The sequence below is a fragment of the Sinocyclocheilus anshuiensis genome, unplaced genomic scaffold, assembly GCF_001515605.1.
Source record: "Sinocyclocheilus anshuiensis isolate Anshui unplaced genomic scaffold, SAMN03320099.WGS_v1.1 scaffold732, whole genome shotgun sequence".
NCBI classification, from domain to species: Eukaryota; Metazoa; Chordata; class Actinopteri; order Cypriniformes; family Cyprinidae; genus Sinocyclocheilus; species Sinocyclocheilus anshuiensis.
Window position 1 is genome coordinate 306,833 of NW_015554133.1, and position 22,664 is coordinate 329,496.

Consider the following 22,664-nt stretch of genomic DNA (forward strand, 5'->3'; position numbering starts at 1 on the left):
CACGTCACACCTCTGTTCATCAATTTGCACTGGCTACCAGTAGCTGCTCGCATTAAATTCAAGGCATTAATGTTTGCTACAAAACCACCACTGGCTCTGCACCCCTTTACCTAAATTCAATACTTCAGACTTTATGTGCCTCTAGAAGCTTGCGTTCTGCAAGTGAATGTCACTTTATTGTGCCATCTCAAAGAGGCACAAAATAATTTTCACGGACTCTTACATTAAATGTTCCCACCTGGTGGATGACCTGCCCAACTCAATCCGAGCAGCTGAGTCCTTAGCCATCTTCAAGAAACGACTTAAATCACATCTTTTCCATCTTTATTTGACCCTCTAACTCTAGCAATTTCTATTCTATTTTAATTCTACTTTATCTATTTATCTTCTTTTTTTCTCTTTTTTTTAAAAACTAGCTTTCTATTTTTTCTATTCTATCTACTTTTATTTTCTGTGTGTGTGTGTGTGTGTGTGTGTATATATATGTGTGTGTATTATATATATATATATATATATATATATATATATACAGTGGGTACGGAAAGTATTCAACCCTCATGTCGTTCCAAACCCGTAAGACCTTCGTTCATCTTCGGAACACAAATTAAGATATTTTTGATGGAATGTGAGAGCTTTCTGACCCTGCATAGACAGCAACGCAACTGTAATGTACCCAGGTCCAGAAACGTAGTAAGGACATCGGTAAAACAGTCCATGTGACATCAGTGGCTCAACTTCAGGTTTGCGAAGCTACGAGAATACTTTTCGTGTGCAAAGAAAAAAAACAATTTATTTAACAATTCTTCTACCCCAAGTTACGTCTTCCGCTATTTTGGAGAGTACCCAAGAACAGGAAATTGCGCGCATGAACGTAATCGGCGTTGTTTACACTTGGGGTAAAACGTGTATATGCGTTGTGATAATCTCCAAAATGGCAGAAGACAGTGACTCGGGGGAGAAGAATTGTTGAATAAAGTCGTTATATTTGTTTTCTTTGCGCACAAAAAGTATTCTCGTAGCTTCGCTAAATTGAAGTTGAGCCACTGATGTCACATGGACTGTTTTACCAATGCCCTTACTACGTTTCTGGACCTGGGAACATTACAGTTGCGTTGCAACTTATTAAACAAATTATAAATGTTTAAAGAACTTTAAAGAGTTATTCTATATGTAAATATATGGGAAATAAGCATGTATAATTAAATATCCAGTCTCATACCCAATATAACAAATATAACAACATAGTACTGACATACTGTGCATTCCTATACAAATCGCTAACCCACAATTCAACAGATGACTCGGGCTGATTTAAACAATTGTGCTACTCAAGCCGCTATCACATAGACAATACACTGCAAAACATTTCAGTTAAACAAGCGAATGATTTAGACTAAAGTTAATCATACACCTGTCTGACTGTTACACTCAGCTCAGGAACATGAAGCCTCCCTTGAGACTTACAGATCTATTATGGCTGAACTTAGCTAACAATGCGGTGCGATTTAACATGACTCCTTCATCCACCTGCACGGTCATCTAAAATCATTAGCAGGACTACATCAATGGATTTTAAACCTCAAGAAGACTAGAGAAACAGCCTCAGGGCTGGTTTCTCAGGGCCAGATTAACCGAGTCCTGAACCGCACTGCAGTTTGAAGTGTGATTCTCCATTAAGATCTCTGAACATCCTTAGCCAAGAATAACACTAAAGCAGTGTCCTTGAAAAAAAAATCCCTCTGCCTAACGTCACTCTGCTCTTCATTTTAACTAAAATGTTGAGAACAATTTGTACCACATGATGTTTGAACCTCTGGTGCAGTACTGCAACCCAAATTCAACCTGTTTCAATTCAGAATCAACCTCATCTTCAGGAAAATTAACTGAAATCAGAAAATATCAATTCACTTTTAAAAATACTATTAAGAAGCCCGCTGCACAAAATGATTCTGAGGGTCTTTTAGAGTTGGGCCTGGTGACGTCAGCAATTAAAGGACAAAGGAAAACAATGGCTATCAGACAGTGTGCAGGACAGGAAGTAATGCACACGCAAACAGGAAGTGGACAGGGGTTCGGCTGTTTTCTGCAATCCTGCTGTGTTTGTGTTGTTCGCTCATGTTATATGCCACACTTTTAACCAAGCAAAAATTCAACTTACATAAGGAAATGTAGACTTAATGGAGATTTCAACGGTGACACACAGTATGTCAGCAGTATGAGCTGCTGCTATTTTGGATTCACTGTCTTATTTTAAAAGACCACAACATCTTCCCTCAGCCTGCTAAGAAACTAGGTCTGGTGCTGCCGTCCCAGAGATAATCAAATAAAATATGGGTCAGAACTTGAGCACTGCATACATTTTTGCCAGTTAACTGGTTAATACATTGTTCATGTCTAAACTACCATTTAAAAGTTTGAGGTCGGTAAGATTTTTAAATATTTTTGAAAGAAGTCTCTTATGCTCACCAAAGCTGCATTTATTTACAGTGAAAACTGTAATATTGTGAAATATTATTACAATTGAAAATAACTATAAAAATGTAATTTATTGCTGTGATCAAAGCTGAATTTGCAGCATCATTACTCCAGTCTTCAGTGTCACATGATCCTTCAGAAATCATTCTGATATGCTGATTTGCTGCTCAAGAAACATTTCTTATTATTAACAATGTTGGAAACAGTTGTGCCGCTTAACGATTTAATGAAAACTGTGACACTTTTTTCAGGATTTTTTTTTAATTAATTGAAAGTTCAAAAGAACAGCATTTTTTGTATCAATGTAAGTCTTTACTGTCACTTTTGAAGAATTTAGTGCACCCTTACTGAATAAAAATGATAAAAAATAATAATAAAATCTTTACTGACCCCTAAACGGTAGTGAATATTCCCACAATTCTTCACAAGAACAAACTCAGGTCGTCTGAAACCTTTGGCTATTCTGTTACCATTCTCCAATAATACTCAATAAAGACATCATTACTCAGCAGAACTAGCTAATAATTACAATGAATGACTCTGAATTAATATACATAAACAATCTCTATAAAAGCAAAGCTTTTAAAGGTTTAAACAGAGATTTAATAGCATGTGGATGAGTACTGCCCATAATTGTTTCTGACAATATGATCATTTAAAAAACAGCTGTAGCGTCTGGACCAATCAGACACACCATTTTTCATTTGATTTAACAAATCAATTATTAATTAGATTAACAAGTCGTCACAGACCCCTCACCCAATAGACTGGGCGCCAGGATGTCTGCGAATGACCACAGGCCACTGGTAGCCTTACTTGTATCACACTTGACGTTGTTCATTGTTTGCTCATAACTGGAGTCCCTTAATCATGCCGATTTATGCTACAGGCTCTCTGTAGAACTGTACAGTAAGAAAGTTATTTACCTTAATCAGGAAATTAACGTTCTTAGAATTGACAAACAGTTGACCCTGAGAGGTCAAGTAAATATCTACAGCGGATCTAAATATTTATAATTAATTATAACTAGTTATGATTAATTATTCATATTTCCCCATGAGCTGATTCGCTACACAGCCCTGTAATTGTGAATTTCATTTAAATAACAGTCATCAAATCATAGGCTAATTTGCACATTCCCCTCCCTCATAGATGTGCTGGAAGATCTCAAGAAAGCAGCACACGGTTGGTCTAATTAGTTCAGTTTGAACTCTTCCTGCTGTGCATTTACACAGAAGACATCCTCCAGTTTAAAAGGTGCACTACCACTGCAGTTCAGCACATCTGTTATTATATGATAACAGTTAAAAAATCTGATTTTTTTTTTTTTTTTACTAGTCAAGCTCTTGTGGGATTTGTTAGAAAAAGTAATCGGAATGGATCCTTGACTTTGTCACCAAGTCAGGAAATGTGTAGAGTCAATATATTGATAAAAATTCTTAATATGTGAGGACCTACAGGTTTAATCAATATTCTTATCAGCAAACGACCTGCTTAGGGAATTTTTGCAGCACAGACATGACATGCAAAGCATGCTGTTGTTCTTGTCTGAAATTTCCATCGCCAGATTGAATACTGAGCAGTTCGCTTGGAACAATCCAGATGTCATGCATACATGTTTCTACACTCTAAAAAATGCTGGGCATTCAAATATGGACTAACCCAACCGTTGGGTTAAAAATTTAATGTAAAAATTTAACCCAACGGTTGGGTTTGTCCATATTTGACCCAAAGTTGGGTTGAAACAACCCAGCATTTTTTAGAGTGTACAACCTGAAAATCATCATTGTATGAATCTAAAAGTCTTGCATTTGTTCCAGCACCTCCAAACACACACAACATGACCAGTAGGATGATTCTCAAACTGTTTCTGTTGTTTGCCAAAAGTAACAGCAGTTGTATTAGGCTACACCAACATATGATTTTCTGTATTTGTTGTACTTTATATTGCATTGCTTTTATTGGTTCTGAATGCTCTTTCTGATCTAAAGCACTGCTGACACAGCACTGAACCTGCATTACATCTATCATCATCACCGCTATTATATAGGTACAGAAGGGTTGCAGTAAAAACATACCGATGACAGATCAGATATTTCAGAGCGCATATGGAGAGGTGTGTATTTAAGGGTATGTCAACAGCCTGCGTCCATAATAATGCATGAACCCTATTCATAGGAAATCTGATGCAACCCTGAACTCTAAAACCCGGTATGTGGCATGGAGAGGGAAAACCAGCGACTCACCCTCGGAGAGCTCCAGCTCGAGCTCCGCCAGCTTCTCGCGCACCTCCGCCGGGAGAGTCATCGCGATCGCCGGCGACGGGTCCAGCATCATCATCAGTAATCCGGTGGAACTGCGCTCTGCCATAATGATCCAGCTGGGTCAGACAGCTCCAGGTCCTCACCGGCCAGAGGGCTTGTTGTGGCTCAGATCAGCTGCTGGAAAGAGAGGGATGGGTGGGTGCTGGTCGCTTATCGCATGCAAATGTGAGAAGTATCGGGGCGGTTGCATGTAGGCTGCTGTTTGCTTACAGCCCAGCCACTGGGGCCGCAGATAAAATGTAAGATCCACGCCCTTCTTCAAGCCGGATTTAGCGCTGGATGGTCGTGCATGACTGAAGAATGCGTCGTAAAACAAAGGGAAACTCGGCCAACTCCGCTCTTCAGCGCGCCACCATCGCCATTGCAGCAGAGCAGCTGGGAACAGCGCGTCAGTGTCTCACCTACACACACACACACACACACACACACACACACACACACCGGTGACATGCACTGGCAGTGCGCTGCACTTGCTATACTAACACTAAATCGGCCGTTTCTCTGTCTAACAAAGTATTTTGCCGTTTGTATTGAAGTAAATCAAGCTTTCTACCAGACAAATAATGTAAAGCTATTTATAGCATGGGTCAAATGTTAATAAACATGCACTGTGACACTTGAAGTTAAATGTAAACAGTTTAACATAGTGAAATACCGCTACGCCCTAAAAGAAGTAACAGGGTTTATGATCACAGGGTTGACAGTAACAGGATGAGCAGTTTAGTTCATTTAAGTCAACCTTGTGCTCAAGGTCATGACACATGGGTTTTATTAGAAAGAACAAGCTGATAATACAAATATCCACCTTTCAATAATCAGCTCCTGACAAAAACAAGGTAACAGGGTTGAATGTCGAATTTAAACCATAAGACAAGACAATACTTGACTTTGAGGAGTTCGCATCTTGATGTTTTTTAATGGAATTAATGTCAGTTATGACAGTAACAGGGTTGACTTCTTTGAAAATGCACATCTTTGCTAGTATAGCAAGGAGAAGTTGGAAACACAAAAAAGTCAAATAAAGTTACAGGATTTTTGTTGTATCACTTTGGTAAAGTTTGGTAGTTATTCATTGCTTTGTCAAATGTTTACAGGTGTTCAAGATGTATACAAATAGCACCGATTTCATTGAAAGACAAACATATGCACACATTATGAGAAAAAACACACATATAAAATATAATGTTAAACAGAATGATAAACATTGTTAAAACTTGCATCTCCATAGATGAAGTCCCAGGTCTCCCTTTAGGTTATAATGTAATTTTGATGCGTGATACAGTTTCCTGTGACTGTAGACACTGGCTGTCTGAAGCTATCAGTATTCGAATAGTTTAATATTGTTTGGGACTTCTGTTCAAACTTTCTTTTACCAATTTATTCAATTCAATTAAATGATTTAAATATTGGTTTTAGAGGGCAATCAGTTCAGATGTTTTAAAAGCAAGTTTAACACGTGGTGGTGAAGTTCACTGCCAACACTGGACAACACTGCCAACATGTGGACAATATAGGAAACTACAATAACAAAACCTGAGATTTATTTACTGACACATTGCAAATCATAATTGATACAATTCACAGAGACATCATTATGATGATCATCTATCTACTCAAGCATCAAACGTTCTTGAATAATCATCTACCTTCACTTAAACGTAAGGGTTCATGACGGAATCAAGACAAATAGACTGTCTTCCTGAGAGTGTGCCTGAGATTTAAAAAGTACGAGGATTCTGGAGATTTGTCATTGTGTTCATATACTGCACGATTCACCGCCATGTGCAAGTCCACCAAATGAGTCCTCCTGAAAAGAATAAAAATACAATTAGTAATACTTACATAACGCTTAATAGAAATAATAATAATAAAAATCAATCAATCAATCAATCCCTGGGTCCAAAATGGCCAATAGAGATTTAGAAATATGCAATCTAATATATGCTCTATACTATATGATAACAATATAATGTTTGGAATAATTTTATTATTATTCAGTTAATATTGTGAAATATTATTACAATTTAAAATAGCTCTTTTATATTTGAATATACTGTAAAATGTAATTTATTCCTGTGATGCGCAGCTGAATTTGCAGCATCATTACTCCAGTCTTCAGTGTCACATGATCCTTCAGAAATCATTCTGATATACTGATTTACTGCTCAAGAAACATGTCTTATTATTATCAGTGTTGAAAAAAGTTGTGCTGCTTAATATTTTTGTGGAAACTGTGATACATTTTTCAGGATTCTTTGATGAAATAAGTTCAAAAGTACAGCATTTATTTAAAACAAAAACTGTCTGTAACATTGAAAATAATAAATGTTTCTTGAGCAGTAAATCAGTATATCAGAATGATTTCTGAAGGATCATGTGACACTGAAGACTGGAGTAATGATGCTGCAAATTCAACTTTGCATCACAGGAATAAATGACATTTTAAAATATGTATTTTTATATATATTTTTTGTATTGGTGAGCATGAGAAAAAAACAAAAACATAAAAAAAAATCGTAATAATTCCAATCTTTTGATTGGAAATCGGTAGTGTAATTCTAAATATTTCAAAGTGTTAAGTCTTACCTTTTCTGTCCCTCAGTTAAGGAGGATCTCAAGGCTTTCAGGTACACAGACTGATGGTTTGGCACCTCCAGCTGTTTTCCTCGAGTCCAGCAGTGACTCCAGAAGATGTCCGCATCCACCGGGACAGTCCTCTTGCAGCATAAGAGCACAGGCCCGTCTGTCTCCAGCTCTCCACCCTCCATACACCCAGCACACCTCTGAGGCTCGGACACATCATAGCTCTGGATAAAGAAGAGTTTAGGCTTGCCTGCCAGGCCCGGGCAGGAGTCTGAGGTGAAGAGGCGCCTGACAGTGTCCAGGCTCAGTCCTGGACCGTGAGAGTCAGTGGCCAGCAGATCTGAAGAGCGGCTTCGGCTGATAACACAGCAGACAAAAGCAGACGCTCTATAGTGACCCTGCTGATGAGCCACTTCCCTCAGAGTGGACTGCACGTCCCTCACACTCAGCAGCTTGTGCGTGATCACATGGAAGTGTAAGGCCTTAAATGTCTGCTCCAGCTCATCTGTAAGGAAAAGAGAAGCCATTACTAGAGGGTAATGTGATTTCTTTCACAACTAAGTGGGACTATTAGTACTAATCACCAAACAGACATTTACATTCAATTGACTTTCGATTTCAAACTCAGTTTAAAAAATAAAAATAAACTCTGCTTAAATAATAGTCTGCTATTAAATTAGCTGAGCATTGCAATTAGTAAATGGAAATGGCTCATTCTGTTGTGTCTTGATGATTAAACCAAATTTTTCATTACAAAAAAAAAAGTTTGTGCTAGGAAAAGACAATACCAGCATTTGGATGAACAACTAGATAAAAGTTTTGGACTTGTGATAGTACTGATTTAACACATACTGAAAAACATGACCACAGTACAATTCAATGTTTTTTTTGTTTTTTTTAGAAATTAATACTTTTATTCAGCAAGGATGCATTAATTTGATCAAAAGTAACAGTAAAGACTTTGTTACATAAGATTTCTATTTCAATTAAACAAAGCTTTTCTTTTGAAATATCTATTCATCAAATAATCCTATTATTATGGTTTCTACAAAAATATTAAGCAACACAACTGTTTTCAACACTGATAATAATAATAAGCAGCTAATTAGCATATTAGAATGATTTCTGAAGATCATGTGACACAAAAGACTGGAGTAATGATGCTGAAAATTCAGCTTTGTATCACGGGAATAAATTACATTTTATAAATGTATTCAAATAGAAAATCTTACCAACCCCAAACTTTTGAACGGTATTGTAAACTATAGGGATGTAATGATTAACCGCGAGCCGGTTGAAAATCGATTTAAATATGTGACGATTCAAATCGGTTGAGATGCTAAACAAATCGCGATTCAATTAGGGGTAGGAGTTTATATGAATGTATGTCTGAGGGGAACTTATTAAAGTTCTGCTTTGTTTACAGCGGAAACCAGGAAACGGTTTAAGCGCAATCAAAACCAACAAAAGAGCAATAATATGCAAGTGCTATATTAGTATATTATTATAGTGTTATATTTCAATTTCACAAAGAAACGCGCAGTATTTTGTCCAAGCAATAATAAAAGGACACATTTAATTTATAATTTGTGTTAAATCTCATTTTGTTAAAAAAAAATCGTGAATCGAATCGAATCGTGAGTTGAGTGAATCGTTACATCCCTAGTAAACTACATAAGATCAGTGATTTCTCACCTCCTTCAGTGCCGACACAGTCTATGATTAAACACACTCCTCTGGGATCACTCTGCATACTGTACACTTCCTCCTGCTGCTGGAGATCAAAGAGATCAAATCAACACAAGTCAGTTTGACACACTGATCTGTTACATGTCATTGGTTTGGCCACATTCATCACCTGATAACAATCTTCCACAGTGGCATTTTCACCCACAATAACAGTTTCACTTATATTTGGAGTCTGCACCCATAACGTGTTACTAGGAAATAATGTTATTACTTACCTTGAAACAGCACTTGGAATTAACAAAATAATACCCTAAATGCAAAACTCTAATTTTGGCCATATGGTCAAAGAAAGAAGTGAAACCTTTTGTTTTAATAAAATCCTACAGTTTCATAATGAACTAGCTGAGCATCAGTGCTCATTGTATTGAACAGATATACAGTATATCTTAAAAGCATATCGAACATATTTCAAATTCATTCGAAAATTCATGATATGCATTTCATTAAAAATATATTTATTTATTTAAATTACCTGACAATAAGAGCTAGTGCCAAGTAGTTTCTTCTTCACTGTGGTCGGTTTATCTAAAAAATTAATTAATTAATAAAAAGAAAAGAAGATATAGATAGATATAGATAGATAGATAGATAGATAGATAGATAGATAGATAGATAGATACAATTACACAGAACATACTGCACTCTACCAGTCAAATGTTATGATATACATATTTAGGATAATACATATTAGTCAAATATACATTAGACATATGTCGTATATTTGTCGTATATTAGAAAAATATATAAATTAGTCACAAATACTAAGAAAACTGAGTTACTTGTAAGTACATAAAAACCCATGTTAGATCAACAGAATTCCCCTAAAGGTTTTTTTTTTTTTTTTACCACCAGTCACTTTCTGAAAATCTGAATGAATAATGTTGCTTTGAACTTTGAACTTTTCTCAACAGTTTATTATTCTACAGTGTAGTGAAAATATTAAGATTAAGATTTTTGGTCGCTTAATATGTCCCATCCTATGTGCTTTTTCTAGTTTTGATGACATTAGTAATACTGGAAATTGTGGGATAAAAACATAACAATAAAGACACAAAGAGAGGTTTGTCCAAACGTTTGACTGGTAGAGTATTTCCTCATTCTGTCCATTTTTGAATTAACTCACCACAGAATTTGGAAACTGGCCTGACATTACAGGAAGCTGATGACACACTGAATGAGCTACTTGGCTGTGAATGACACAAACACTCACATTTAAGTAAAGATGATTGAAATATGAAACACTTTAAGTGCTATGTTGTTAGACAAAGCAACCAAATTAAATCTCACCGGTGGCATTGTGCAGAACTTCAGTCTGTCTGGAGGTGAAGATCCTTGTTTGGTCATTAGCACTGCAAAAGCGGTTTTCAGTTATTTAAAAAGGAAACCTATACAAATCAACTGATTCAGTTTCCCATAAAAATACCTAAAGGTTAATTTCCTAATAGTGATGACGCAACAGAAAGAACTACCAATAAGAAGAAGTAGGAAAGAGGAACTGAATCAGACTGTTCCGATGTCACATGTGATTTTGCATCATCCTAATACGGAAGTGATACAATTGACTCAGAAAAAAGACACAAATCTTTCACTGGGGCAGTACCTTTTCAAAGGGTACTACTATGTACCTTTAAATGACTAAAACGCACCCTTTAGGGGTGAATATGATGCAAAAGCTACATCCCAGTGACAGCTTTTGTAACTTTTTTTGAGATCGTATCATGTTAATGACATACTGTAGCCTAAATCCCTCTGAATGAGACAACAGGAGTGTATTATATGGTTGCATCTACAAAAACATCAATAACAACATGGTAATTCTTACCTGTCTGCTGGTAGTGACTGATCTTTTTAGCTAGATCGGCCCTATGGATGGACCTCAGGCAGTGTTCAATCAAGTCCATCTTCTCACTGGAGAGCTGGTCGAGTTTCTCCAACTCCACTACAATGTCTAAAAAACTCTGCAAGTATATGTTTAAAAATCTCATTTCAGCTCCACACATGAAACATTTCAGTTCTACACGTGAAGAACAGAGCTGTCAGGACATCATACCTGGACATTGTCCAGTTTGTGTTTTGGTAAAGTGCCTCGGAGTAAGAATGTCAATGACTTCAGGTTTTCTGTGTCCATGTCCTCACTAACATCAGCCATCAGCACTCTAAAAACACAACGTCCAGGTTAAAACCTTCTCTTAAACTCCCACACTGTGCATAAATGGAGATGCGCAGAGCGAGCATTACCTGTATTCTGATACAGAATGGCCATTTTTTAGCAGCCCCTCAACCGTGCTCTTGTTGGTGCTCAGCACTTCTCTCAGCAGATCATAGCGTTTTATTTTCAGAATGAGCTCCATGAGAAACACGTAATCCATCCTCATCTGGCACAGCATAGATTGTAACATGCCTCTGGGATCTGTAGAGAACTTGTCCACATCAAGAGCGCCGCACAGGTAAGAGATCCGCTTGCATTCATCTGCACTGAGCTCATCAGTGATCTGACTGATCGTGTGGTACAGGCCTGACATTGTGCTCCAAAATGACTCTGATAAGGACAAAAACTGCCATTATGAAAGGAAGAATCGCTCTTAATTGGGGTATTTAGTTCATTTACAAAAGTGTAGGGTTTTAGAGTAGCCTATGCTTTCTTGTATTAAAGTTAGTTCTTGTAATGTATTATGTACAAATGGTGAGTCAGGTCATTCATCCTAGACTTACTTTCACAATTAAATAGCATTTGCAAATGTACAAGCCAAGGCATTACAGCAGGATGTTACTCAGTATGGGTACATGTTGGGATATTTCGTTTGTATGTATCTTCAAATGACACCAATCGACATAATACGACGATATCTGTCTACTATAGACCCAACAATAATAATAACAATAAACACAGCGAGCGTTTCTGCCAAAATAGCACTATATAGCCTATCATATATCGTATTAAATAAATATCGTATCTTCTGGTTAATTAAGACTTTCTATCATTTATTTTTGATGACAGTTTTACTAGGCTATATTAACAATACCTTTAGTCGCATTTATAGCGTAAAACGTATAGTTACAAATGATATTACTATATATGGTTGTGATTCTGAAACTATGATTAGCTACAGTGCGGTAAAGCTTTGTGAGCATGCTTAAAAAAAACTGCTACTTGTTTTATGTGGAGATTATAAGTCAATACATTTAAATATTCTCGAATAAAAAGACAAAACTGTCACCCTTACCTGAAGAGAGCTGCTGTTCTGACTGAACGGAGCATCCGCTCTGGAGTCAATATAGCGGTAATTCAGAGGCATTCCATGACGGTGATGCACTTTACTCGAGACGGAAAGAGAAAAGGAGGAAGTGGGCGCAAACGTGTACGTCTAACTTTCGGCATTCAAGTACGTGCTGCTAAATTTGGGTATTTGCAAAGTAGTATATTTTTGAAATTCGCTTTTTTATTACATAAATTGTGGAGAGAGTCAACAAACACTACATCTCTTTATATTCTACTTTCTCTTTGCCTACACAAATCAAGTACTTGAGTAAAAGTACAGATCCGTATAATAAAATATTACTCCAGTAAAGGTAAAAGTACTCCGTTTTTAATTTTACTCGAGTGAAAGTACAAAAGTACTTGATTTTTTTATGCACTCAAGTAAAAAGTACCGATAGATGAATGTTTATTTTGCAGTTTTATATAGGCTACTTTTGTCATTTAATTTTATATTAGCATATATTTTTTTTATAATCCTACTGCTCAAAATACCTGGGATTTTCCCAAAATAACCATAAACTTCATATCACATAAAACTGCAACCAAAAACGCACTGGATATGAAAAACGATGTCTATTAAGATTAAGTGTTTAATAAGCCAGCTCCTTTTGCTAATCATCTAACCTCTGGTTACCGTTTCCTCTGCTGGCAGCTATTTCCGTTTAGCTGGAAGAGAACTCAACAGATTAAAAGATGACCTAAATGATTCATGATCTTTTTCTAGTTTTTAATTTCCCCATTAAATTAAATATTAACCTTCCAATCTAATTGCCAGCATCTGTGCAATGCCACAATCCTTTTGATTCATACCTCAGTGTGTACAACAAAGCAAAAATACATAGATATACATTGTAAGCACACAGCAGTGCATTATCGAGGACGTTAAGGACGTCATAGTCAACATTTTTATCTACATTTTATAAAATACTTGGCTGAATGCACTGAAACGATGGCCTGGAAGTCACAATAAGAGAATCACTTTTAAATTTAAAGGAATAGTTTCTTTTTTTTTGGGGGGGGGGACTAATAAATTTAGTACTAATTAATTTTTCAATTTAGTTAATTTAAATGTGAAAATCTACTCACTCTCAGGCCATCCAAGATGTAGATGAGTTTGTTTCTTCATCAGGTTTGGAGAAATGTAGCATTGCAAGTTCGGCAAAACCCGGATCGATCGCGTCAAAAAACTAACGACAAGCACTTATCCATCTGCGCCACTGGAGCTGATGTTTTACAGCCACTTTTAACTAAATGTAAATATACACTCCGTATTTTTTATTCCATAGTAAGGGCAACTCATACAATACATTTAAACTGAGCTACTTTAATACCATCTCCGAACTTTCTACCACGACTCTGCTGTTCTTCGGCTGGTTCTTCCTGTATACGTTGATTGACAGATGTCTCGTCCAGTCAGCGGTGAGTAATCCCAAACCAATGGCGCTGTCTCAAACTATACCTACCTCTTCCGGTTTGTCTGATTTGTCGTTGTGTTTTCTGACTTGTTATTTTGTTTTTGAATTTGTCATTGTGTTTTCTGAATTGTTATTTTGTTTTCTGAATTGTTGTTGTGCTTTCTGAATTTTTATTTCGTTTTTTAGACTTACATTTTCGTTTGTAATTTGTTATTTTGTTTTCAGAATTGTGATTTGCTTTGCACTTCTCGGCCACCGTAAAAAGGTGCACGTTTGAAAGAAAAAAAAATCCATTAACTGTTGCTTATGGCTAAAATACCTCTATCCATAATATTGCTTTCTCCATTCAAAAAGGGTCTTGTCTGATCAAGCACCATTTACAAGACTAACAGTCAAAAACAGTTCTAATCAAATATGCCAGTTAAGGACAACAAAGGATGGACTTCTTCACTGGAGAAAGAGTTATTACGGATTATTTACTGATGGATGAATTTGTTTCTTACAAGCATGGACTTCACATGATGTTAATTGATGGACTGGAGTCGTGCGGATTATTGTGATGTTTTTATCAGCTGTTCGGACCCTCATTCTGACGGCACCCATTCACTGCAGAGCATCCATTGCTGAGAAGGTGATGGAATGCTATTCCTCCAAATCTGTTCTGATGAAGAAACAAACTTATCTACATCTTGGATGGCCCAAAAGTGGAGTACATTTTCAGCTAATTGTCATTTTTGGGTGTTCTATTCCTTTAACTCATTTATATAATTCTTATATCACAATACACAGGGGTGGACCGGAATTTAACAGCCCACTATCTATTCAGATACAGTACTCATGTCATGTGCATGCCATAGAGAACTCCAGGCAAACAATGCAGGTGCAAATATCTGAAACTGTATTTTCTATTCCTTTAACTCATTTATATAATTCTTATCACAATACACAGGGGTGAACCGGAATTTAACAGCCCACTATCTATTCAGATACAGTACTCATGTCATGTGCATGCCATAGAGAACTCCAGGCAAACAATGCAGGTGCAAATATCTGAAACTGTATGATCTTACCGAGCCCAGGGGTCCCTGAGTCCTCTTCGAGCGAGCCTCTGCTGGGTTGCTTCCAGCGGCGTTCCTTCCCATTTCCACACTTTGTAGTCAGGCATGGACAGCTTGCCGTGCCCATGTCCATGATCCCCACCCATGACTGCTGCTGAAGAAATCTCAAGTTAAAGTCACTCGACTCAACCGAATCACTCAGCTAAAGAGCTTAAGAGCGAGTCGATTCAAAAACGTGTGGTTAAAATGCAGACTAAAGCTCGTGTATAAGCGCAGTTAAATGCATATTTTGAGATTGCAACGGATCAGTTTAGCTGTACTTCAATGGTTTCGCTTCATGAATTAGCTGTTAAACAGCAACTGAATACAAAACAAACACTGAAGTCTTCAGGTACACACAGAAACAACACAAGCGAACCAGCTTATGACAACTAAACTGCAAACACCGACTCTGGTGCTGTCTTCAGTAGCAAATAAATCCTGCCTCCAGTTTAAACTAACGTTAAATTAGACGAAAAGCAGTGTAACATTTTGTAAATGTGTTAAATAGCAGCATAATTACCCTTTTTTTAAAGCACAGTGACCTCCAACTTGACCGCTTCTTCTTCTTCTTCTTTTTGTTCAATGGCCGTTCACTCCTTAGGAGTATTACCGCCACCTACTGTATATCTTGCGCACATGAGTGATGAATCTGTACTGAAGGAGAAAAAAATAAAATAAAAAGTGTGTAATGCCCCACCCACCCCAGAGGATCAGAGCCCAAGCTTCAGCTGGCGCTGCTCATTTTCAGAATGATATGCTTCTGTTTTTCATCCTTGCATTTAATAATTATTCTTCCATTGCCAAGACAAGATACAGCTTTCACTATCCCTATCTCTTTCTCAATTGCTTTTGACAGTTTAACAGGATGAGTTTGTTGTTCTGACTGCTTAGCAAAAGTAATTATCACTTTGATTTCTCTTTCTTCAACCTCTTTATCAGCTTCAATTCTCGTATGTCTTACTTTATTAATTGTTTGCTCACAATCAGATCCATCACCCATGCTACTCTTTTTTTTCCTTTTACTGTATCTTACTTCCTGAAAATCCATGTCTTGATCATTGTCGCCATCCGAAGTATCTCCCCACGCCAACGACGCCATTCAACGCCAACGACGCCATTCAACCCCAACTTGACCGCGCAATCAATCCAGGAAGTTAAGTTACTACATCCTGTGAAGAGGACATGTCACTGCGCATTCGAATTAAATACCAAATTATATGAAACGGGTATACATGTTGTAAAAATGCATACTAAAATGTTATTACAATAATCTCTTATTCAATCTTTCAGAAAAGATTTGAACTATTCGACGTTTTTGATAAAACAATGACAGGACTTTTATTTTGACACCTTTTTCCAACTTCCCGTCCACATGTATGAATGAACAATTTGGCGCATGCGCACTTTCAGTTTCCAAATCAATGGACAGGGCAAACTCGGGACCATGGCAATTTTATTGAAATGATCGTTATGTTGTTATATATTCTCAGAAATTGTCTTAATATGCATAGAGTTTTTTGTCCTTTCCGTAGGCAGCAGAGTAAATACGTTTACACATTTCTATTTGAGACGGTCACCTTGTGAAAGGCGTCGAACGGGGAAAAAAAAAAACTCCCAGCAGGTTGGGTTTTTTAGGTTATAACTTATATTTAATTTTACTTTCACTATGGGCGTAGTTCTGCGGAATCTGCAGAATGTGGTTCCCGTGAGACGCGCCAAACTGCGCAAAGATGTGGAGGTCCTGAGGCACATCTTTGGGGTCCAGAAGTTTGACATGGGCATCATATGCGTGGACAACCGCAGGATTCAACGCTTCAACCACATCTACAGGAAAAAGAACCAGCCCACAGATGCGCTGTCTTTCCCCTTCTATGAGGTACAACCGCTGTCAAGATTGATTTTATGGCTATATACTTTTTTCTCATTGACGAGAGGAAGTACTTGGCCTGAAATATGTTATTGTGTATAAACACTGGCCATTGACAGGTGGCTAGAGCATGTCTGTTTTTGCTGGCAGTTGAAGTAACCCATGTCTGAGCAGTTCAAGGAAATAATGGCTGAAGTTTGTTTCATTTCCCAAGGATCTGAGGCCAGGCAAAATCCCATGTGCCCTCCAAAGAGATGAGTATAACTTAGGCGACATCTTCTTAGGTGTAGAGTATGTAATGCAACAGTGCAAAGAGACTTCCCAGGATCTTCATGAAGCACTAACAGTAAGAAAGATGTGTAGTTTGAGCACATTTATATCTGCAGCCTAGCAGAGATTGCATGAAGGTTTATTAAAATGGCTTTTTGTGGCGTTGCGTAGGTGGTCACTGCTCATGGGATCTGCCACTTACTGGGGTACAGACACGAAACTGAAGAGGAGTGGAATGAGGTGGGACATATTTCATGAGAGTAGTATTGGCTGTTGTAGCTTGTCTTTTATAGTTTATAAAAATATACAAACTGCTTGTAGGAACAAAACCAAAAGAGAAAACTATTAAGTGGTGATATTCCCTTTACACTGGGTGGTGGATTTATTCAATTAACCATGTTGGCTTTCAGTGTATTAAAAATATGTACATATCGATCATCCTGAGGCCATCAGGGTGAGAAACACATCTCTAAAAGTCTTGCACACATGACAGGCTACGTGCTAAATAAGTGGTTCCCAAACTTTTTCTGCCAGGCCCCCATCTTGTAGAGAAAAATATGTTTTGGTGTTCATTTTGCATAACAGTCCTGACTGTGCACTGACAAAATATTGTCACTATGTAAAGGGGGGCCAGTTGTCAAACTTTTCATTCCAGTGAATACTACTCAGAGTAGGTTTATTTGTCTGTAATATAAACACCTTAACTGTCACCCCCCATTTTTGAACATAGATGTGAAAGTGCACCATCCAAACTAAAATTGTTATAATTCATGAACGCTTTGTAATACAGACCTACGGTTGGTCTCTTTTCAGTAGATTATTGCCGATGCAAATGTTCTATACTATTTTTATTTTATTTTATATAAAATAAATATTTGACAAAATATTTGTAATCCATAATTGTTTTAAATTTAAAGCCATGTGTCTAATACGTTGTCTTCCAAATTTGAAGCAGATATCAAAAAACAAAAAAGGTTCCTATGAAATTTAGGCATTATACCAATAATAGCCACTGGGTGGCACCCAAACTCCATTTTTTTAATGCAAATTTCCCAATATTACAAAATACCACCAAATATGGAATCTTGAGACTCAGGCCTTTCCAATTATATGTATTTTGTCAAGATTATAAAATATTTTGATTGTAAAATACCATAATAGATTTTGTAATATCACTTGACACCACTAAGGGGGAGGAGACCGCTAAAAGATTTTAAAGTACCATTCCATGGTAACGCAATGTCTGATTTCAAAATGGTTTTCACAGGATTAGTTTTGAGATTTTAAGTGATATCTGATTTATAAATGATATCTAATTTATGATGATTACATATGAAATGGCATTAAATACTATAGAATTCTACATTTATGAAAATTAGTCTTCTACCTCTATTATAGTTTACTATTGTCCTAATTTTTTATTGTGTGCACCTTTTTACCCAAAAGCTATTAAAAAAAAACAATCTAATTTAATTTTAGAATGAAGTACATAGTTTGCAGTAGTTGTGTAGTTGGACTTTTGACTTGAGCCCCTTTAGCTGCTGGGGTGGAGCCTTTGTGACAAATAGCCCCAGTCTCCCCATTAAAAGTTGAGCCGATATTTTTATTCTTTCTCCTTGTTCTTGAAGCCGATCAACTGTGTTCTTTTTCAACAGATGCAGCAGAAAGAAAGTTACATTCTCAGCGAGTTCAACAGGCTAACAGGCAGCCACCTCGAGCCACTCACAAAGAGATGCACATAGGACATGTGACGTTACACACTGGACCGCTTCTTGAAAGAAACTCTTGGGCCGTAAATAAGGGAGAAAAGCACATTTACTACCGAGTTCTGAATCTTGAATTAAAACCAATGGAACACTGTTGATTTTTCTCTAAATAAATTTTATTTAAAATGTGTTCAAGGAAGTCAAAGACTGAATACTAAGCAATTAAGTAGAGCTTATACCACTGTTTCAGAGAACACCATACACACAATGTCCAAACAAGTCCCACTCTTCCATGAACCTACTCGGATGATCAGAACAGAAAACATGAATAAAGTGGTTACCGAAGACATGAAAATGAGAACGGCAGTACAGTACAAATCAGACAGTGAACAAGATCTCAAATAAATAAATAACAGCTGACTTCATGTGAAGCACTCTCATCAGATGCTTCCTATATTCAGTAAACGTTTTTCATTTGACGTCTTTCTGAAAACAGACATTCTACACAATGGCTGTGCAACTTCACACTGTAAAGCTCTATATAGAAGGAAAACAAAATTGTTTTACTAGGTCTGTAGGTGTGGAGAGGCATAAAGATTCTTGAAGGGAGATGTTTAAAAAAAGACAAGCTACATCAATACCACTGAGCTTGTTAGATTAACGTTTATAAAATAAGAATAAAACAACCAACAGTCATCAGTAAAGCCTTGAATATAAATCAGTACTATTCCAAGTCTCTCTTCATCGCTATAGGTCATATAAAAGCCGACTGGCAAAAGCAAATATTGCACCACATTTTCAGCTGCATATCAAACAAGACAGACAGCCCATATTCCCTATTCCACCCAAACATATACAAGAATACATTTTTATATGCAATAGATTGAAAAGGAAATCTAAAATTTGCAGAGGGGAAAGGGAAAAAACTAAATTTCTTAATGCACAAGTTTACCAGAGGGTCTTTTCATCAAGGCAAACAAAATATTTAAACAAAAGAAAGAATAAAAAAATAATAATAAGAGCAACTTCAACTCAAAATGCTTTCTATATTTCTATATTTATTTTCTTTGCGTTTCCCCATAAACATTTGTACCTACGAGTTTCTAGAACATTTACCCATCTAACTGCAAGTCTACATTTGACACGGCAACAGTATTTCACAGGGAGCAATGGGAAAAGTGAAAGAAATAGAAAAGGAAAAGTGCCCAAAGTAGGTGCATGTGTGTGTGGACGGTCTTCAGTAGTACTGATGAAGGGTGTTGCGTTTACCCCTGGCTCAGTTCAGCTGGTCATCAGCAGAAGGATCCACCCGGATGGGATGTTAGAAGCATGCGAGAGCGTTTATAGCGGCTGCAGCACTGTGCGACCGGCATCACCGTTCCCTCCTGCCTTCTCCAGCTCAGACAGCTCCTCAAACACATCTCTGAACACAAAAACATCTCATCAGATCACAACAATAGCAGTGGGTCTCATTCACTAATTTGCATGGATTTCTTGTATTTATACTTACTTGTGCATGTAGAAAAAGATGTATCCGCTCCTGTCACGATCTCTCTGAACTGTGGACTCCTGTGTGCGGGAGACGTCCAGATCATTGTATGTGAGCCAGGACTGTTTCCTCATGTCATAAACATCACTAATGTAATGCCCTATAGGAGGAAAGAGACGAACAGCAGCTGCTAAAACTTACTGTACTTGGTCCACAATGCAAAGACAACAGCTAAAAGACGCCAGTACCTGATGATGAACTGCTGCCGATGTGACTGACCACACTGATGAGTCTGAAGGAGTTCGGAAGCTCTCCAGTCTGGGGAACAAATCATTACACGATCATTCAAACCATGCCCTGAAAACTGGCACTTCTCAAATGGCACCGAGGGTCTCAGACTCACCTCAGCATTCTTCTTGAGCTCTTCAGCTTCAGCCTCACTGTACTCCATATCCAGGCCATCCTCATTCCCAGAGTCGTCATCAGAGCACAGCAGCTCTGGCAAAGAGTTATTAAATTCTACAACAACACAAACATCCACGTTAACAAAAACATTCACATAAACCAAAATAATGTGACACAGAACACAATGTTCTGGGTGTGTCATTCTGACCTTGCAGGCTGAGCTCAGTGGCTCTCTTCAGATCGTCATCTTCCCTCATCTCTCTCGCCTCCTGTGCAATTAACACAGATAATATTCACTGAACAACGCAGTCATTATCATCATCATGAGTTAAGCTGTGCTGACGTCAAGGATGAACAACACTGGAAAAGTACAGCTGCCAAGAAGATTGTGCTAAAAGACATACATTCTCAATAATATGCCCAAGCCACTTGTGAACTCAATCAAAATAGACCCCCAAAAAAATCTTGAATAGAATGAAGCCTGTTAACTTTTTTTTTGGCAAAGTAAAACTTAAGATTCTCTCTTTTAAGTCTTTTTGTTGTTGTTGTATGTTTTACTTCAGATATTTTGATTTTAAATTTATCAAGATTTTAAAACTGTCCTTAAAATGTTTTATATTCAAAACACCACAATTATGTTACTTTGATTGTGTGGTGAAATATGACCTGGATATGTTATTCAGTTGAGTTTCAGTGAGATTCAACCCCACCCCCCAGGATTTTTTTTTACCAAATAAATATATAATTCTTTACCAAATTATGCAACGTATAATGATCTCTACGTTTGTCCGTGTTTCAGTTTATCAGCAAATAAACACACAAATGCAAACTGAGGGAGAATTTAAACCAATTAGACAATACGTTAGGTAAAAATTCACAAGATTAAGAAGTGTAAAAATCAAGGTCCACAATACAAGTATTACGATGATTACAATTTTATTAAATTCATAAAATATAGAATTTACAGCTAGATTCCTTACATGTTCCTGTAGGCTCTGTGCGAGGGCCTGCTGCAGCTCCTGTTCCTCTCGCTCCTGGTCTAAACTGTACTGCTGCACCCAGTCCAGCTCTCCCTGCACACCTTCAGGCGTCTGGTTCTCCTTATTCTCATCCATGGTCAGATCTAGAGACTCCAGAGCATCTAGACACAAACCAAACAATGAACAAACACAACTCTATAGACACTGTAGGCCGGGAATATAAACATGAAGTCTAGTTAACACTCTAGTTACCTGCAGGCTGTTTCTCTCCATCTAGAAGCTCTAAATGATGAGTCAGGTCCTGCCCGTCTGCATCTCCAAACCCTGTGTCTGGGCTGCTGGTTGGCTCGTCATCAGGGCATCCGGACAAACTAGTGTCGTGCCGACTCATCTCCAGCACAGCTGCTAGCATCTCATCATCGTTGATTGCATTAAACTCTGAGTGCTCGACCTGTGCATTGTGCTGCACCTGAGAACAAAAGGGAGGTTAGATGTGAGGTAGGGCTGTGCGATTTTGAAGAAAAATGCGTTATGCGATACCTTGTTAAAAAATGCGATATTCGATATGCGATAAGATATTGCTTAAAGTGTGAAAAATCTATTTCAATTATATTTTAAAATATTTAAAAATGAAAATTATATAGCCAATTTGTTTCACATTCTTTCTTGGAAAAGAAAGAATCACTATAACTTCTGAAAGTGACCAGCAGTGTTTTAGCATTACATAAAAAGTAATGTCACAAATCAGAAAATGTCATTTTAACATCAGTGTGAACATACAAAAAAAAAATGTATGACTCTAATTTTATATCATTGTAACTTAGCTTTCCACACACTTTAAGTACTTCTTCATATACCACAGCAAAAACTATAGTCTGAAAAATTCAAACATGATTAAAGGCAAGTGAACAGTCAGTAAAAAAAAAAATAAAAAAAAAATACACAAGTTACAAGCATAGATAAAATAAACGGTAGTATTCAGATACAGAAATTGAATAAGTGTAAAATAAGACTGCATAGTGTTCACTGTATGAATTAAATT

General features: G+C 37.2%; 3 protein-coding genes and 1 long non-coding RNA gene across 6 annotated transcripts in view; 1 reads left to right on the forward strand and 3 right to left on the reverse strand.

Moving 5' to 3' along the window:
• The window catches only part of LOC107670340 (uncharacterized), an 87,212-nt gene extending 82,039 nt beyond the window's left edge, over positions 1-5,173 (reverse strand). Inside the window, exon 1 of the long non-coding RNA XR_001632082.1 lies at positions 4,722-5,173. This is a non-coding gene — a long non-coding RNA (uncharacterized LOC107670340). The remainder of the gene's footprint in view (positions 1-4,721) is intronic.
• Positions 5,174-5,538: 365 nt separating this feature from the next.
• LOC107670324 (CASP8 and FADD-like apoptosis regulator) lies at positions 5,539-12,495 on the reverse strand. 2 transcript variants are annotated; one of them, XM_016462894.1, is made up of 10 exons: positions 12,356-12,495; positions 11,370-11,670; positions 11,182-11,287; positions 10,954-11,089; positions 10,419-10,480; positions 10,255-10,318; positions 9,604-9,656; positions 9,078-9,153; positions 7,386-7,887; positions 5,539-6,606 (listed from the first exon to the last, which is right to left on the reverse strand). In XM_016462894.1, exons 2-10 carry the CDS (start codon positions 11,651-11,653, stop codon positions 6,477-6,479), a joined length of 1,413 nt encoding a protein of 470 aa, XP_016318380.1. In that variant the 5' UTR covers positions 11,654-11,670; positions 12,356-12,495; the 3' UTR covers positions 5,539-6,476. The 2 variants fall into 2 exon arrangements, with proteins under 2 accessions (XP_016318380.1, XP_016318379.1); XM_016462893.1 differs by having other exon boundaries at positions 9,078-9,156.
• A 3,798-nt stretch (positions 12,496-16,293) lies between these two features.
• LOC107670327 (putative ribonuclease) lies at positions 16,294-19,231 on the forward strand. The gene is made up of 4 exons (XM_016462898.1): positions 16,294-16,781; positions 16,987-17,118; positions 17,214-17,282; positions 18,698-19,231. The coding sequence occupies exons 1-4, from the start codon at positions 16,572-16,574 to the stop codon at positions 18,782-18,784; spliced, it is 498 nt and encodes a 165-aa protein (XP_016318384.1). The 5' UTR covers positions 16,294-16,571; the 3' UTR covers positions 18,785-19,231.
• Positions 19,232-19,367: 136 nt separating this feature from the next.
• Positions 19,368-22,664, reverse strand: part of LOC107670323 (ubiquitin carboxyl-terminal hydrolase 37-like) — an 11,975-nt gene continuing 8,678 nt past the window's right edge. For both annotated transcript variants that reach the window (XM_016462892.1, XM_016462891.1), the window contains exons 18-24: positions 21,875-22,091; positions 21,623-21,783; positions 20,851-20,911; positions 20,641-20,756; positions 20,486-20,555; positions 20,259-20,397; positions 19,368-20,171 (exon numbers count right to left, since the gene is read on the reverse strand). In XM_016462892.1, coding sequence (XP_016318378.1) covers positions 20,090-20,171; positions 20,259-20,397; positions 20,486-20,555; positions 20,641-20,756; positions 20,851-20,911; positions 21,623-21,783; positions 21,875-22,091 — 846 coding nt within the window. In that variant the 3' untranslated portion in view covers positions 19,368-20,089. The remainder of the gene's footprint in view (positions 20,172-20,258; positions 20,398-20,485; positions 20,556-20,640; positions 20,757-20,850; positions 20,912-21,622; positions 21,784-21,874; positions 22,092-22,664) is intronic.

Coding starts and splice junctions, on each gene's coding strand:
- LOC107670327 (XM_016462898.1), top strand. CDS start 16,572: ATGGGCGTAGTTCTGCGGAATCTGCAGAATGTGGTTCCCGTGAGACGC. Junction 16,782..16,986: donor TGTCTTTCCCCTTCTATGAG/GTACAACCGCTG, acceptor TCATTTCCCAAG/GATCTGAGGCCAGGCAAAAT. Junction 17,119..17,213: donor ATCTTCATGAAGCACTAACA/GTAAGAAAGATG, acceptor GGCGTTGCGTAG/GTGGTCACTGCTCATGGGAT.
- LOC107670324 (XM_016462893.1), bottom strand. CDS start 11,653: ATGTCAGGCCTGTACCACACGATCAGTCAGATCACTGATGAGCTCAGT. Junction 11,288..11,369: donor CATTCTGTATCAGAATACAG/GTAATGCTCGCT, acceptor TTGTGTTTTTAG/AGTGCTGATGGCTGATGTTA. Junction 6,607..7,385: donor TTAACTGAGGGACAGAAAAG/GTAAGACTTAAC, acceptor TATTCTTTTCAG/GAGGACTCATTTGGTGGACT.